Here is a 12,647-nt window from a genome sequence, read left to right on the forward strand (position 1 = left end):
GTACATTCAGCATGCACGTCACGGAAGCCTAAATCGGTTTCTTATCCCTTCATATTTTATGCACTGCCAATTAAGGATTTGTAGTCAATTTACTAGTGAGTAGTGAGCATTAATGGTCTCTACTCATTCAACCGTACTGGTATACTCATGCACTTTATCAAGGGGCGAAGAATTTGTTAATATCCATCGGCTGACAATAAATTTAACGAGTTCTGGCGTCCTAATCTTTTCATGTCGTAATGGAGGTGTTTTTTGCCTACAGCTTAGCTTGGAAATGACTTTCATAGGAGTAGGGATGACTTTTGTTGGCGTTATGACTAATATTGCGGGATTTTCTTCATCTGTAATATGCGAGCACTTAATTATTTTCGTCAACAGCGTTGTAAAACTTTCGTAATTATGGGAATAACGCCCAGGCCTCCTCAGGTCACATCTCTTGCTTAACTTCCCTGATGGCAATGATGACTATTTTCTCGAATACCCTCGCACAGTTTATTTGCGTCCGTCTTCTGCAAAATTTGATGAACATTTTATGGCCCTTGGATGCAAACATTTTTTTTAGTTCAAAATGAAATGTTTTTAATCTGTATGTATTATTTTTTTTTTATTTGAGTAGGGAGTCCAGACATGTTCGGTTTCAAAACTTAAATAAAAATGGCTGAATGATGCATCACGTTGACTTGATTATTCTCTTTTGAGCATGCGTTCTGTTTTCTAAGGATTTTTTCCTATTCCGTACTTTAAAACATGTTTTTGGAGGCTTTGAAAATCACATGGGACTATGCTGGACTGAAAAGTCTCGCAGAAAACGGTAGAAATAATGAAATAACACCGCGGGTACTGTGCAGCAAGGATAATAGGGTTAATCTTACAATTTAAATCTAACATGTATTTATTCACCATTTAAGCGTCATTCATATAGTTGTAGTCGATTGAAGGGAATGTTTTTTTATTTTGCGGATTTCGTGTGAGGAGGCCCCCAAAGCTTCGATCGATCGAAACCAAAACCGATCGGCTATTACGCATTTACGCCACAGCGTTTCTTTGCCGGCGTAATTACGTGCTCTGTAATGTATCGTGAACATTATTTGACCTGTCTGGGAGTTAATAGGTGTCGCACCCAATGTGTCCTTTAACTTGAAGGTAGAAAATTTTTTTCTTATTCTCCGCTATGGCCGCAAATTTCAAAATAAATATTTGAATTATTCTTCTGTATTATAAAAATGCTCCTTTAACTTTCCTCGTCCATTTATGTTTAATAAATCAAAGTAAAGCTGTCTTTTGTGCGGATATTTTTTTTTGTTTTGTCAGTTGTCATTGAAAGAGACAGTTTTTGTTAGGCGCAGCTCACTTTCGTTCAACTAACATATTTTCAGTTCAGTAACCCTATTCAGAAAATAGTTCGTTTGGCACTTCAGGATTATTTTGCGACGGCTTTTGGGCTTGCGCATCTTTTACCCTGAAGTCTTTTTTCAGCTTACCACATATACTTCATCTTCAGTTTGAAATTTCGCTTACAAATCCCCGTTATTTGATACCATAGCCTTTTAAAATATTTTAAAAAATTGTATAACGTCGTAGTTTTGCCATTATTCTTGTGCTAGAACGCATCTTATTACGGATACACATATTCTACACCTATAGATAAAGGTCACCATGGGTGCTGACATTTATTTGAGATTTTTTAAAATTTAATTTTAAAAGATATTGAATTTCAATCCCAATTTTTAATCTTCATTATGTTAAGAATAACAAGGGGTTGCATTTACATAAATTTTCACGCAATAGACATTCATTTTCCTTCGTGGTGAAACCAGCTTAACATTTTCCTGTAACGTTGGTAATCAACAGATTCTGCTGATCTATGGGCAAGATGTAACGCGCCATGCGGAGCTTTGAACTTGTCGCAAAAAAGTGATGTTTTTCTATCAATCCATCACTTTTTTCTGACGTGTCTCGCTCCTTTGCCGTCCCGCACACTCGTCGACCCCTTTTGCATGGCCCCACTCATCAAATCCGCCCACGCCCAATGCGGCACAGGAGATGAAAGCACGTAGGAAGGGCTGCACTCACATGCCCTGCCCTACGCAAACCTCTTTATCGACCCATCTTTGAATCGATTTCAAGGTTTGCTCGCCCCCTTAACGATGATCAGCATAAAAGCTGTCGTCGGCTAGGTGTTAACGAAAATCTCTGCTCTAACCGTGATCTTCGCATTTTCTCCGCACATCAGCCCAACAGCTCTTGCGAGAAGTATCTTGGCATGTCTTGCCGAGGGAACCATTCTCCGCCTTAGGGTCTCTATTTAGTGGAAAATACCTTAGAAGCACAGTAATTTTCTATTTTTTGTCTTTTAGTAATTGTCAACTATGGTATTCCTTTTCGCTCCTCCAACTGGACTCTTAAGTTTCATCACATTCGTGATAGTTGAAGTGGAGATGAGCAAAATATTACGATGTTAGCTCTAGGCCTTTTTTATTTTTTACTTCATGTGATGGCACCGATTTGAATTCAACATTGAAATTATGTGGAACTCCGGCATTCCTGTCATCCTACCTTGAAATATAAATCCTAACGTTGAAATTAATTGTAACCTTATATTATTTGATTTGAAGTAAATGAGACATTCGTAATTATAGCAGTAATTAGTTCGTAATCCAGCCATTGTTTTTAGTGTGAATTAATTGAACCGTTTGTATCTTTGTCGGAATATGTTTCCAAATTTAGTAAACTTTTAAGGATATTTCTCTTGGAACTTAAAACCCTGAGTAATTGCCAATGGAGCTTAGATGTAATCTTAAACAACAAGACTATGCAGTTTAAATTTTTTTTTAATATTATTAATAAATTAAATTAATCAATACATCTTGGTGAAACAATAGGTAGAGCCTCCTTAAATGAAACGTGTGTGTACATTATTGTAGATTAATTTTCGAAATGAATTCATTCTTATTTACCATGGATTGAGTTGTCAGTGTTTTTACTTCGAATTCCGTGTTAATTTGTCAAATCGCTTGAAATGTAGAGTTTGATTTCCATCAATGTTTTCCTAATAAATTTATAGAACAATTTTCGCTATTTTGTTTGCGATACTTCAAAATTGCTACAAATAACAGTATTATTGTATTTGTCATTAAAATATGAATGTTTTTGTCCTAATTCTGCGGATGCTAAACATGAAGGCACAGGTTTATGGATTTAAAAATACTCTCGACATCCACGTGTTTAGTGAATTCTCTGAATATAGGTCACACTTGGGATGTGTATGGGAAAAAAATTAAAAGACCGCCTGATCTGTGCTAACCTAAGTGATTTCTCATGTACCATTCAGTCATGAATTCATTTGGTTGTGATTGACTGCGGGCCCTCCCATGAGCTCAACGATTTGAGAAAAGATGTATTCAACGGTGTTCGGCGAGATATTGTGGAACATAATGATACAATGGTAAATGAAGAGCAAACTTAGTGCATGTCCACAGTAATTTTATTTGGTACGACGCGTTTCAGCGACCTTACTTCGCTATCATCAGGTACAAAAATATTTGAGCATTTTGAGATTTGAGAAAAGATTTTACATATGTGATGTACATGGAGCCATACTGGTTAGGTGATACTTTGCGAATATGGAGTACAAAATTCGAGTATTTATTTCTTTATCAATCGTATAACTTCTTTTGGCTATGCCGATACCTTCAGACCCGTAAAAATAACAAACTTTTTCAATTCACAAACAATGTTCATTGTATAAATACAACTATTATCAATTCTACCATCAGTATTGCCGGGTATTGGAGGGAAATAATTAAATATTGCGCCATCGTATGATTCGTCATTCACTAAAAAATATAGTTTTAAGGTAGTTTGAGCGAAAAATCAATCATTATAGAATTCTGAGATTTCTATCTCAATGCAAAGAAAAAGTCTTGCTCTTTCCAATGATATCATAATATACACCCCTTACCGGGCTAAATTCAGAGATATTTGTGAGTAAAGAGAAGCTGATTTACATGGCATAGATGGGAGGCATGCGCTTCGACGGCAGAATTTATTTAAATAGAATTATTTCTCGTACATAGAAATCGACAAAAAACTAACTGAGTGTAGTTAACTTCATTTATGAATTTTTGGTCACATTAAATTCATAGGTCACCGGTAGTATAATTAAAATATTTGAAAAAAACTTTTCGTCGAACAGGCATTTCCTGCAGACGACCGGATGCCGAAAGATTCGGTTTGGCAACGCCGCATAAGATTAAATGTAAGCAAACATGATCGCAGACGACAGCATACCAGAAATAAACATAAATGGAGATAATTGATTGCGTACGAGTTTAGTTTACTGATTTTCCATATTGTCGCAGTAAATTCCATGTACAAAAACTACTTCGTGGTGGACATTTGGAAGTGAATCATGAGATTCGCGATTCCTGATACTATTTGGGTTGCTGTAAACTTCGAGTGAAGAGATTTCTTATGTGTATATAAATATGATTTGGTGGAAGGATGTAACCGATTTGACGCACACTTCAGTTTTCTGCGTATTTAATTGTCAAAGTAAGATTCTCCATCCGCATTAATGAACTTGCCATCTGTGACGAAAGCGAGTGGTTCAAACCATCTTACAGGTATGAGCCGTGCGGGAAACCTATTGAACACCGTGAGCAGGTTGTTATCTTCAGGTAATTTTCATATATTTAAGCCAACGCAGTCCGAACCTTACATGAAAATGAACGGACATAATTATTAGCGAGATACGAATGTAGTCATGCGTTTACACGCAAGTTAAACAACAGCACATTACGTATACGGAAAAATGTTTTTGAATCATCTCCCCCAGGGAAATCAGAATTCATCTTACAATGCATAAAACCTATTAAACTTGTTGCCTTAACCGAAATTGAGGAACCTTTCTAAAAAATTAATGTATAACCAGCCCTCCGAAATATTAGCATTGCTTGGCATCGACTTTAAATAACTTTCCTTCCACGTAGTGCAAAATTACAAGACTTGCCCCGATGGGAAGTTCTTGCTCCAATAACTGTAGACTTTCACGTCATGAATGCTGAATTCACTACCAACAATTCAATGAATCCAATCTTTAGATAACGCATAACCGACGTATAAATTAATCTACCATTAATAGTATTATGGGGTCTCAAAGGATGTTCATCTTGCAATTTCCTTACAACAATCCCTTAGGAACAAGAACTTCACACCAAATATACTTTTGCTTACATCATTACAAAAATACTAAGTCAAAGCTAAAATATCCACCATGATCATAAAACTATTCTAAATTAAGCTTGCCATTCATCTCTATGCCTATTGTAGTGCCCCCTTACCTTTAGTTAAACTGGATACGATTTCAACGTTCTGCTTTTCATCTCAAGGCCCTATTTTGGAAATGTATGCACTTAGTTACCAATTTTGGGTGCGTAGGAAGGAAGTAGACAGAAAGTGAAATATGACTACACTCTTGGTATACATATTCATTATTATTACATAACAAAAATTACAAAATATTTTTTAGAAAACCACTCTACATACAATGTCACATAAATTTAGCAATATACATTTCATTTTCACAAAGTGTTGGCCAAGAACATAAGATAGGATAGCCAGGGCTCACAAGATACATTAAATTGGCTACTACATACTTTGCTTCTCTCCATGAGATATTTTTCAACAATTTTATTATTCAAGCTAGCATGTGATTAATAATGAAATATGATTTTTCCTGGAGTATAGGTCATTTATACAAAAGTTAGCAGCCAACAACGTTTCGATTTATTTTCTTAAATCATCTTCAGGGCTATGTTAGAAAAATTGTGAAACAGTATAAAATACAGAGAATAAGTCTTATTAGTCTTACTCTCTGTATTTTATACTGTTTCACAATTTTTCTAACATAGCCCTGAAGATGATTTAAGAAAATAAATCGAAACGTTGGCTGCTAACTTTTGTATATATGACCTATACTCCAGGAAAAACCATATTATATATTAAATAAGGTCAAGAAACAGAAAAAAATAATATTTAATAATGAAAGATACTTTGTTTCTTCAACAGGCTAATAAAAATCTTTTTTCTATTTTATTACCGGTTTCAGCTACTACACCATTAGTATTTGATAATGATATTATAGATGAAACTGGTAATAAAATAGAAAAAAATTTAACCTGTGGAAGAAACTAAGTGTCTTTCATTATTAATATGGAGTCCTCCACCACGTATGTGCTCCAAGTTTCAATCTAGTTTGTGATGACTGTTTCCTCAGAATTCCAGCCTAGTGGGATTTTGTCCATTAATTCAGTTACAAAAATTCTGTTCAGGGTGACACAGTACATTCTGCAGAAATGGGAAGAGGTTAATAAGACAAAGAATAATTTCTTTGTTAGTATTCAGCCCTACCTATGCCATGTGTAGACAGAAGCAAAAAAGGGCCATCCTGGCTGTCAAAAACATTGGAGTGGCAGCTCAAAAGCTATGGAGCCACATACTGCAGCAAAATTAATATCCTGCGATGAAGATTTTTTGAGTGACAGCTCTCACAGGAGGGGACCTCATCGCAGGTACAAACAAAATACTGTGTTGGTATGCTGGAATGGGAAGATTCTCAGCAGTGACCAAACCCCAGCCTCTCCACCGGAAACCCTTCACAATCACTCGCTCAACTCTGAAGGAACCTTTGTAAGGGTTTGGGGGCCTACCTAAGGCTGCTTCCGTTGAGTAAACAAACACACAACCACTCATTGTAATAACAACACACAATCACTCATAGTAATAACAACACACATCACTCACCCACACAATCACTCAAACACAATCACTCACAAAACTTACTCCGTGGGCTAAACTCCGGGAGAAATGCTCAAAATTGAGCAATGGTAATGTCAGGGTACCATGAATTACCAATGAAATCCTTGCTACCCTTGTAACAATGGAATAGCATAATTTTCTTGCCCATCAAAGTGTGCAAAGACATTGATCAGACCTATGGACAAAATCCCACTAACAATTCAGGAGGAAATATCTAGAGTCAATCTTACCCAAAGGCGTTGATGCATTAACCAGAATAAAAGAGAATCACCCAAAAGAAATACATGGATAGATTGCCCAATGTTATATCAGGCAAACCTTAATACCCATACAGTAAACCTGAAGATACTGGTTTAAACACTGGGGAGACATCTGTCATCACAAACCAGACGATGTGGGGGGAATCTGAAAAAAGTTTTTAAAAATCTCTATTAGACTTTATGTTACAACCATTTCTACCATATACATTTAAATTATGCTACACATTAAGCATAAGATAATGCCAGTCTTACCCTTTTTATTCAAGCTTTCTCAACTCCTCTAGGTGTTCACTAATAGCCTGAATTATTCTCCTTCTGGTCGTAACTCGTGGCTTCCCATTGATACTCTCACCTAAGAGTAATCTAATTCCCTCAGTACCAGATATATTGAATATTTCCACCAGCTTCTCCAAATCAATACCAGCTGTGGCCATTTTGGAAATCATTGAGCTTGAAATAACTCTCCCTAGGGTTTGTAATGTTGCCACCTTCTGCGCCTTCCTTACAGCTTGCAATTTCCTGTTATTCAGTTCCTGTAAAGATAAAGAATTAGTAAGGAGTACTTCATTACTTATCTCAAAATGTCTTATGAGTCCATCTAGTAATTGGCAATCAATCATTGCATTATGGGTTCCACTCTTTATTCGTTGCCATTCCTCCCCTTGCAGGTATACTGATGCAAGCTCTTCAAGTTTTCTGCAACTACCCTGACTAATGAGCTTCAATGAGTCAGTAACCCCATACACACTTTTCAAAAGATCGTCGTTCAGGTCCAACTTCTGCAGCCATGATAAAATGCGAGGAGCATCAAATCGGACAATGTTGTGCCCAACTAACACCACCCTTGACTCAAAACTGGATAAGAAACTGATGAATTTCTCACCAACAACCCTTGGAGGGGTTGTTTCAACTCTCTGGTTGTATAGGAAAAGTTCTCCATTAACAACCCTTAACCCTGTCTTCTCTGCTGCAATTGGATGAAATGTTTTGCTGGGCATCATGTAATAATTAAATTCACATTGCCCACTTTTACATGCAAGCTGCACAATATCTGCAGTGGAGGCAAATCCAGTGGTCTCAATGTCCACAATTACAAATGTCACCTCATTTAGAGGTGGTGGCAATTCTCTTGTCGTCTCCTCTAATAAAGCACAGCCTAGATCAGCTTCCATAGCAGATTGGTAACATATTCCCTCTCTACTTTCATGTGATGATATCTTTTGCTTCTGCAATGATTTCAGAAACAACCTACGTCGCTTCACAGGGACTGTTACTTGCCTCCTTACTTTGGCCTTTATTTTCTCTTCCATTCTGCTGGAATAGGACTTAGTGAGACTACCAGGGGAGAGGTCCAGCTTCCTGTTTATGCCAATAACATGTTTGGGGCCTAAATTCTTCTGGCAGGCAGCAGCAGCCACTCTTATATTCAAGGCAGCAGATGAACCATAGTGGCGGTTCTTAGGAGCCCTTATTGCTACCATTTGGTTGAAAGACTCATTTGCCTGTGAAGAACCACCAGGAGCAATTTTACTAGATTCTGCTGCAAAGCTTTCCAATATCTTTTCTAGGGCTGATTTAAGGGCACGCCCTTCAAGTGGTTTCCCACGGGGCAAACTTTTGTGAGAGTAATTGTCAGTGTCCCCTTTACACCACTCTCCACACCCTTGGTGATCCCCAAAAGCATGATTGGCAATATTAATGATTGCCCTTCTTGTTCCCTCTTCATCTCCCCTGTTTTGGTCCACAGCATATGAGAAACATCTCTTCAAATATGGTATAACATTTCTGCCCAAGAGCTGCCGATGACTTGCAGAAGCTCGATATAGCCAAGAAGAGAAACGCTTCTTAGTATGGTTGATATCAGCCCATTTCTGTACAGAGTGCTGCGACTCCCTTTGTACAGCTGCCAGCGTTGAGGAGTCACCATCTCCTATGAGAGTTGTCACTCGAACACCAGCAGTCAAAAAATCTTCATTGCAGGATATTAATTTTGCTGCAGTATATGGCTCCATAGCTTTGGAGCTGCCACTCCAATTTTTTCGGCAGTCGTGATCGTTCTTGTCATGCCCCTGACTACACATTGCACAGGTAGTGGTACACACGTCAAATGCAAGAACTTTTTTGGAGCGGTATCCAATGACAGATCCATGCCCTGCAAATGCAAAAAGAAATTTTAATCGTTAATATAGAGGGACAAATAATACATAATTTATTTCTCAGAAAATATAATGAAACCAACCAGATTTACTGTCATATGACCGCCCATTGCCTCTCTTCTGCCACCCATAGTCATAAGAGGCAATGATATCTACCTCAGCCCCATCACTGCCATGCATAGGAGACTCTTCACTCAGAGTCGTGGCACTGAAATAAATTATGTAGACTGAATGAGATGCCACATATTAGCCAAAGAACTACATTCAGAATTCTGTGACTGGGTAGAATTGTTACTAAGGAATGGAAATAGTATAATGACAATGAAGGTAATCTACCACTTCACTTATGATGTTACTGATTCAACATTAGAAAGGAATATTGGTTATGTGTAAGACTTTTATACTCTATCATTGGTTAATATAACACCAAAATACATTCTGCTACTTTGGAACTCGTTAGTCTAACAAAAGCATTAATCACCATAGTGAAACAGGTTGTAATTATAATAAATTCAAGAAAGCAATCACAATCAGGACTGCAGCATCAAGAACAACAGGGAGATGATGCCGACAAATAGGAACATTTTCTTGCAATAATGTTTAATAAGGAATTTGAAATGAAGAAGGGTTTGTGCTTGGGATATCCAGCCTTGACTTTAAAAAAATTGACAATAGGAAAAACATTCCTTTTCTGCTGTTTTCCATCCCAGCTGTTGGAGGAGTCAGTTAATGCCTTTAAGTAATCAAGAAAGTTTTTGATCCGCTAAAAGCATTGAAAGTCTTGAATGAATAAGTATTACATAGAACAATAGTTGAGACACTGAGCATGAGCATTAGAGGAAACTAACCTAGGTTTCCAGTTGAAAGTACCCAATGTTCCATACCAGTAAATTGGCTGTGCTGATTACTTTGACTTCTTTAACGAACAATGACTAAGGAATAATAAGCAGGAAGAAATTAGTTTGTCTTTAATTGCTGAAATGCTTAAGACATGGATACTATAATTGAAAATGTATGTTATATAGACTTCTAACCAAATCACCTGATAGCATATCACCATGATCAATCAAGCAGTGGCACTTGTAAGTTATGCCAGAATGTGCATGAATGCATTTTATTTAAAATTAAAGATTTACCACGATTTCATTAACCATGGTTCCTTTGTATTCAGCAGGTATGTATTTCTTTATTTATTACCCTGAGGCCTGACCCTGCATTGTTCAAAGGTTAATAACTTTATAATGGTTCAGTTCAGATCTTAGAAAGTGATCATTTTTCATCATAAGGATACTGCTTTCACACACATAACTTTTAGGAAAATCAGTGATGGTCACCTGACATGATTTTTGCACTATCTGCCTGATTTGAGATGAAAAGCCCCTCCAGTCAACAGCCACTTATTCAACTATGGCCTCATCCTTAGTAACCGATAACAAGTAATACCGAAGGACAGTGATAATAATAATAATGTGAAGCAAAGGTAAAATTACACTTGAACATAGTAATCATAAAAGAAGCCACTGAAGTTCCTCAATTGTAGTTCATATATTGGACGTGACCACTACTGGTAATGTTCTTGGAAGGTAATGTACATTGAAATAAAAATCACACCGCCGAAATATTCCCAAGTACTATGACAGAACCAAATGCGACCACAAGAGGCACATTTTTGAAAAATGAACATTCTATTTTGGTTTCGCTGGACTAAAAACACTAATATGAACAGCATAATCATAAATAAACTGATACGATGAAACTTACGGTGTTGAGGTCAAAGTGAGAAGCTTCTCCTCCTCCACAGCCTTCTGGCACGACTCTCGCGCCGTCTCTTCAACCGCAGGCCCCACAGATCGCTCGTACCTTTTCCAAGTGGAATTGGCGACAGGCGGAATATTTAGGGTTGCCAAAACCCTATTCATTTGCTCGTGCCCAACACCTGACACGACGCAAGCTGAAAATGGAACAAAAATATATTTTCAGCTAATCAACTTCTTCTATTCCCAAATATGAATTAAGGTATTTATTCGAGCACTTACCTATGGCGGCCTTACAATTCACTGCGTACTGAGCGTACGAGGACTTTGCACAATGCACTGCCGTAGATGTAGCAACTTTTTTCAATTGCTCACAAAAAGAGCAGCGCACCGTCCAAATGGAAGCTAATCCACGCCGCAACTCGCCTTCAATATTTGCAAAGGAAAGAGGTTTTAGGCAGGAATCGCAGTTCATCTGCTTAGCCAACAGATTTACGTCCACGATTCGCCGACCCTCCAACGTGAAACGTGGATTCGCTTCAATTTTGGGCGACGATTCCCTCTTCACCTTCGCCCGGGAAGAAGCTTTCTGCCTCTTCTCAAACTCCTTCTTCCGCACAAACCTTCCGTCTTTACTCCTGGATGGCTTCATCGTAAAAGCAGAGAAGGCTGAAATACTTGCGTATCTCACTAAAAAATTAGAGAAATACTCGACTCTCAAAAATATTTCAACACCGAAATCTCTGCACCCTTCCTACGATTCAAGCTACTTCCAGCTAGTCACGTGTTTTTCTGAATTCCCGGGTTCCCAGGCTAGTTGAAAGTGTCACTGGTGTCACCAACCTAAGAAATTTCACGTTGTTGCCAAGTCGAGCGTCTCTTGGGCATATGTAATTTCTTTCGATAAAATGCTTCGAAATTGTTTTCTAATATGAGTAATCATTACATCTTTATGTTTTAACATTTAAAATTCCAGTAATCCGTACCCCAAGTCGGAGTTAAGGCAAAACTATACTAGGAAAACTTAGTAAGATATTACTAAATTTACCGTTGGTACCTTTGAAAATAAGTCAAGATTAAGTTTAAATTACGTAAAGTTCGTTCATAACTGAGAAAAATAAGTAACGCAAACGAAGATTTTCCGCATAAAATATTGTGAAATTGTGTCAAACGCCTTAATAACTGTTTATAATTGTAAATTTTATTAAAATTTAATCGCTTTTTTGACTTCGGAACTATCTCGCTCAAACCACCTTAAGGTTATTTCCTGTCAATTAAAATTAATGAGTATGATAGGCAGTTATTTAAATGTCGATTTTTTCTGAAGCTTCATTCGATTTAAGTAAAATGTGTTGATTTGAAGTGAAATTATATTTCCCACTCTCCTTTATTTTAATGGGTGTTTTTGCTTTTTACTAAAATTTGTGTTCGCGAATGTTGCTGGTGCGTGATTGATGCGTCAATGTTCATCAGTGGTATGGATTGTTAGGAGTCTATAGGACCGAGATTGTATCAAGTTCTTCCGCATTCACGTTGAGAATACTTATTCCTTCTTTCACCGCTCGCTTTGTTTTTTATCGGGTTTTATTTCCCAAACGTAATAGAATTAAATGAGCTGCTCATGTTCATTGTTTAGTCATTTCCCCAACAACCGTCTG

At 37.3% G+C, this 12,647-nt stretch overlaps 1 protein-coding gene across 2 annotated transcripts; it reads right to left on the minus strand.

The window, feature by feature from the left end:
- Nucleotides 1-6,545: 6,545 nt before the first annotated feature.
- On the minus strand, nucleotides 6,546-12,233 carry LOC124170211. 2 transcript variants are annotated; one of them, XM_046548920.1, is made up of 5 exons: nucleotides 11,272-12,233; nucleotides 10,997-11,186; nucleotides 9,319-9,443; nucleotides 7,332-9,231; nucleotides 6,546-7,247 (listed from the first exon to the last, which is right to left on the minus strand). In XM_046548920.1, the coding sequence occupies exons 1-4, from the start codon at nucleotides 11,639-11,641 to the stop codon at nucleotides 7,337-7,339; spliced, it is 2,580 nt and encodes an 859-aa protein (XP_046404876.1). In that variant the 5' UTR covers nucleotides 11,642-12,233; the 3' UTR covers nucleotides 6,546-7,247; nucleotides 7,332-7,336. The 2 variants fall into 2 exon arrangements, with proteins under 2 accessions (XP_046404876.1, XP_046404869.1); XM_046548913.1 differs by having other exon boundaries at nucleotides 6,546-7,224; nucleotides 11,272-12,232.
- Nucleotides 12,234-12,647: the final 414 nt, after the last annotated feature.

The sequence above is a fragment of the Ischnura elegans genome, chromosome 1 (genome assembly GCF_921293095.1).
Source record: "Ischnura elegans chromosome 1, ioIscEleg1.1, whole genome shotgun sequence".
In the NCBI taxonomy this organism is placed as follows: Eukaryota; Metazoa; Arthropoda; class Insecta; order Odonata; family Coenagrionidae; genus Ischnura; species Ischnura elegans.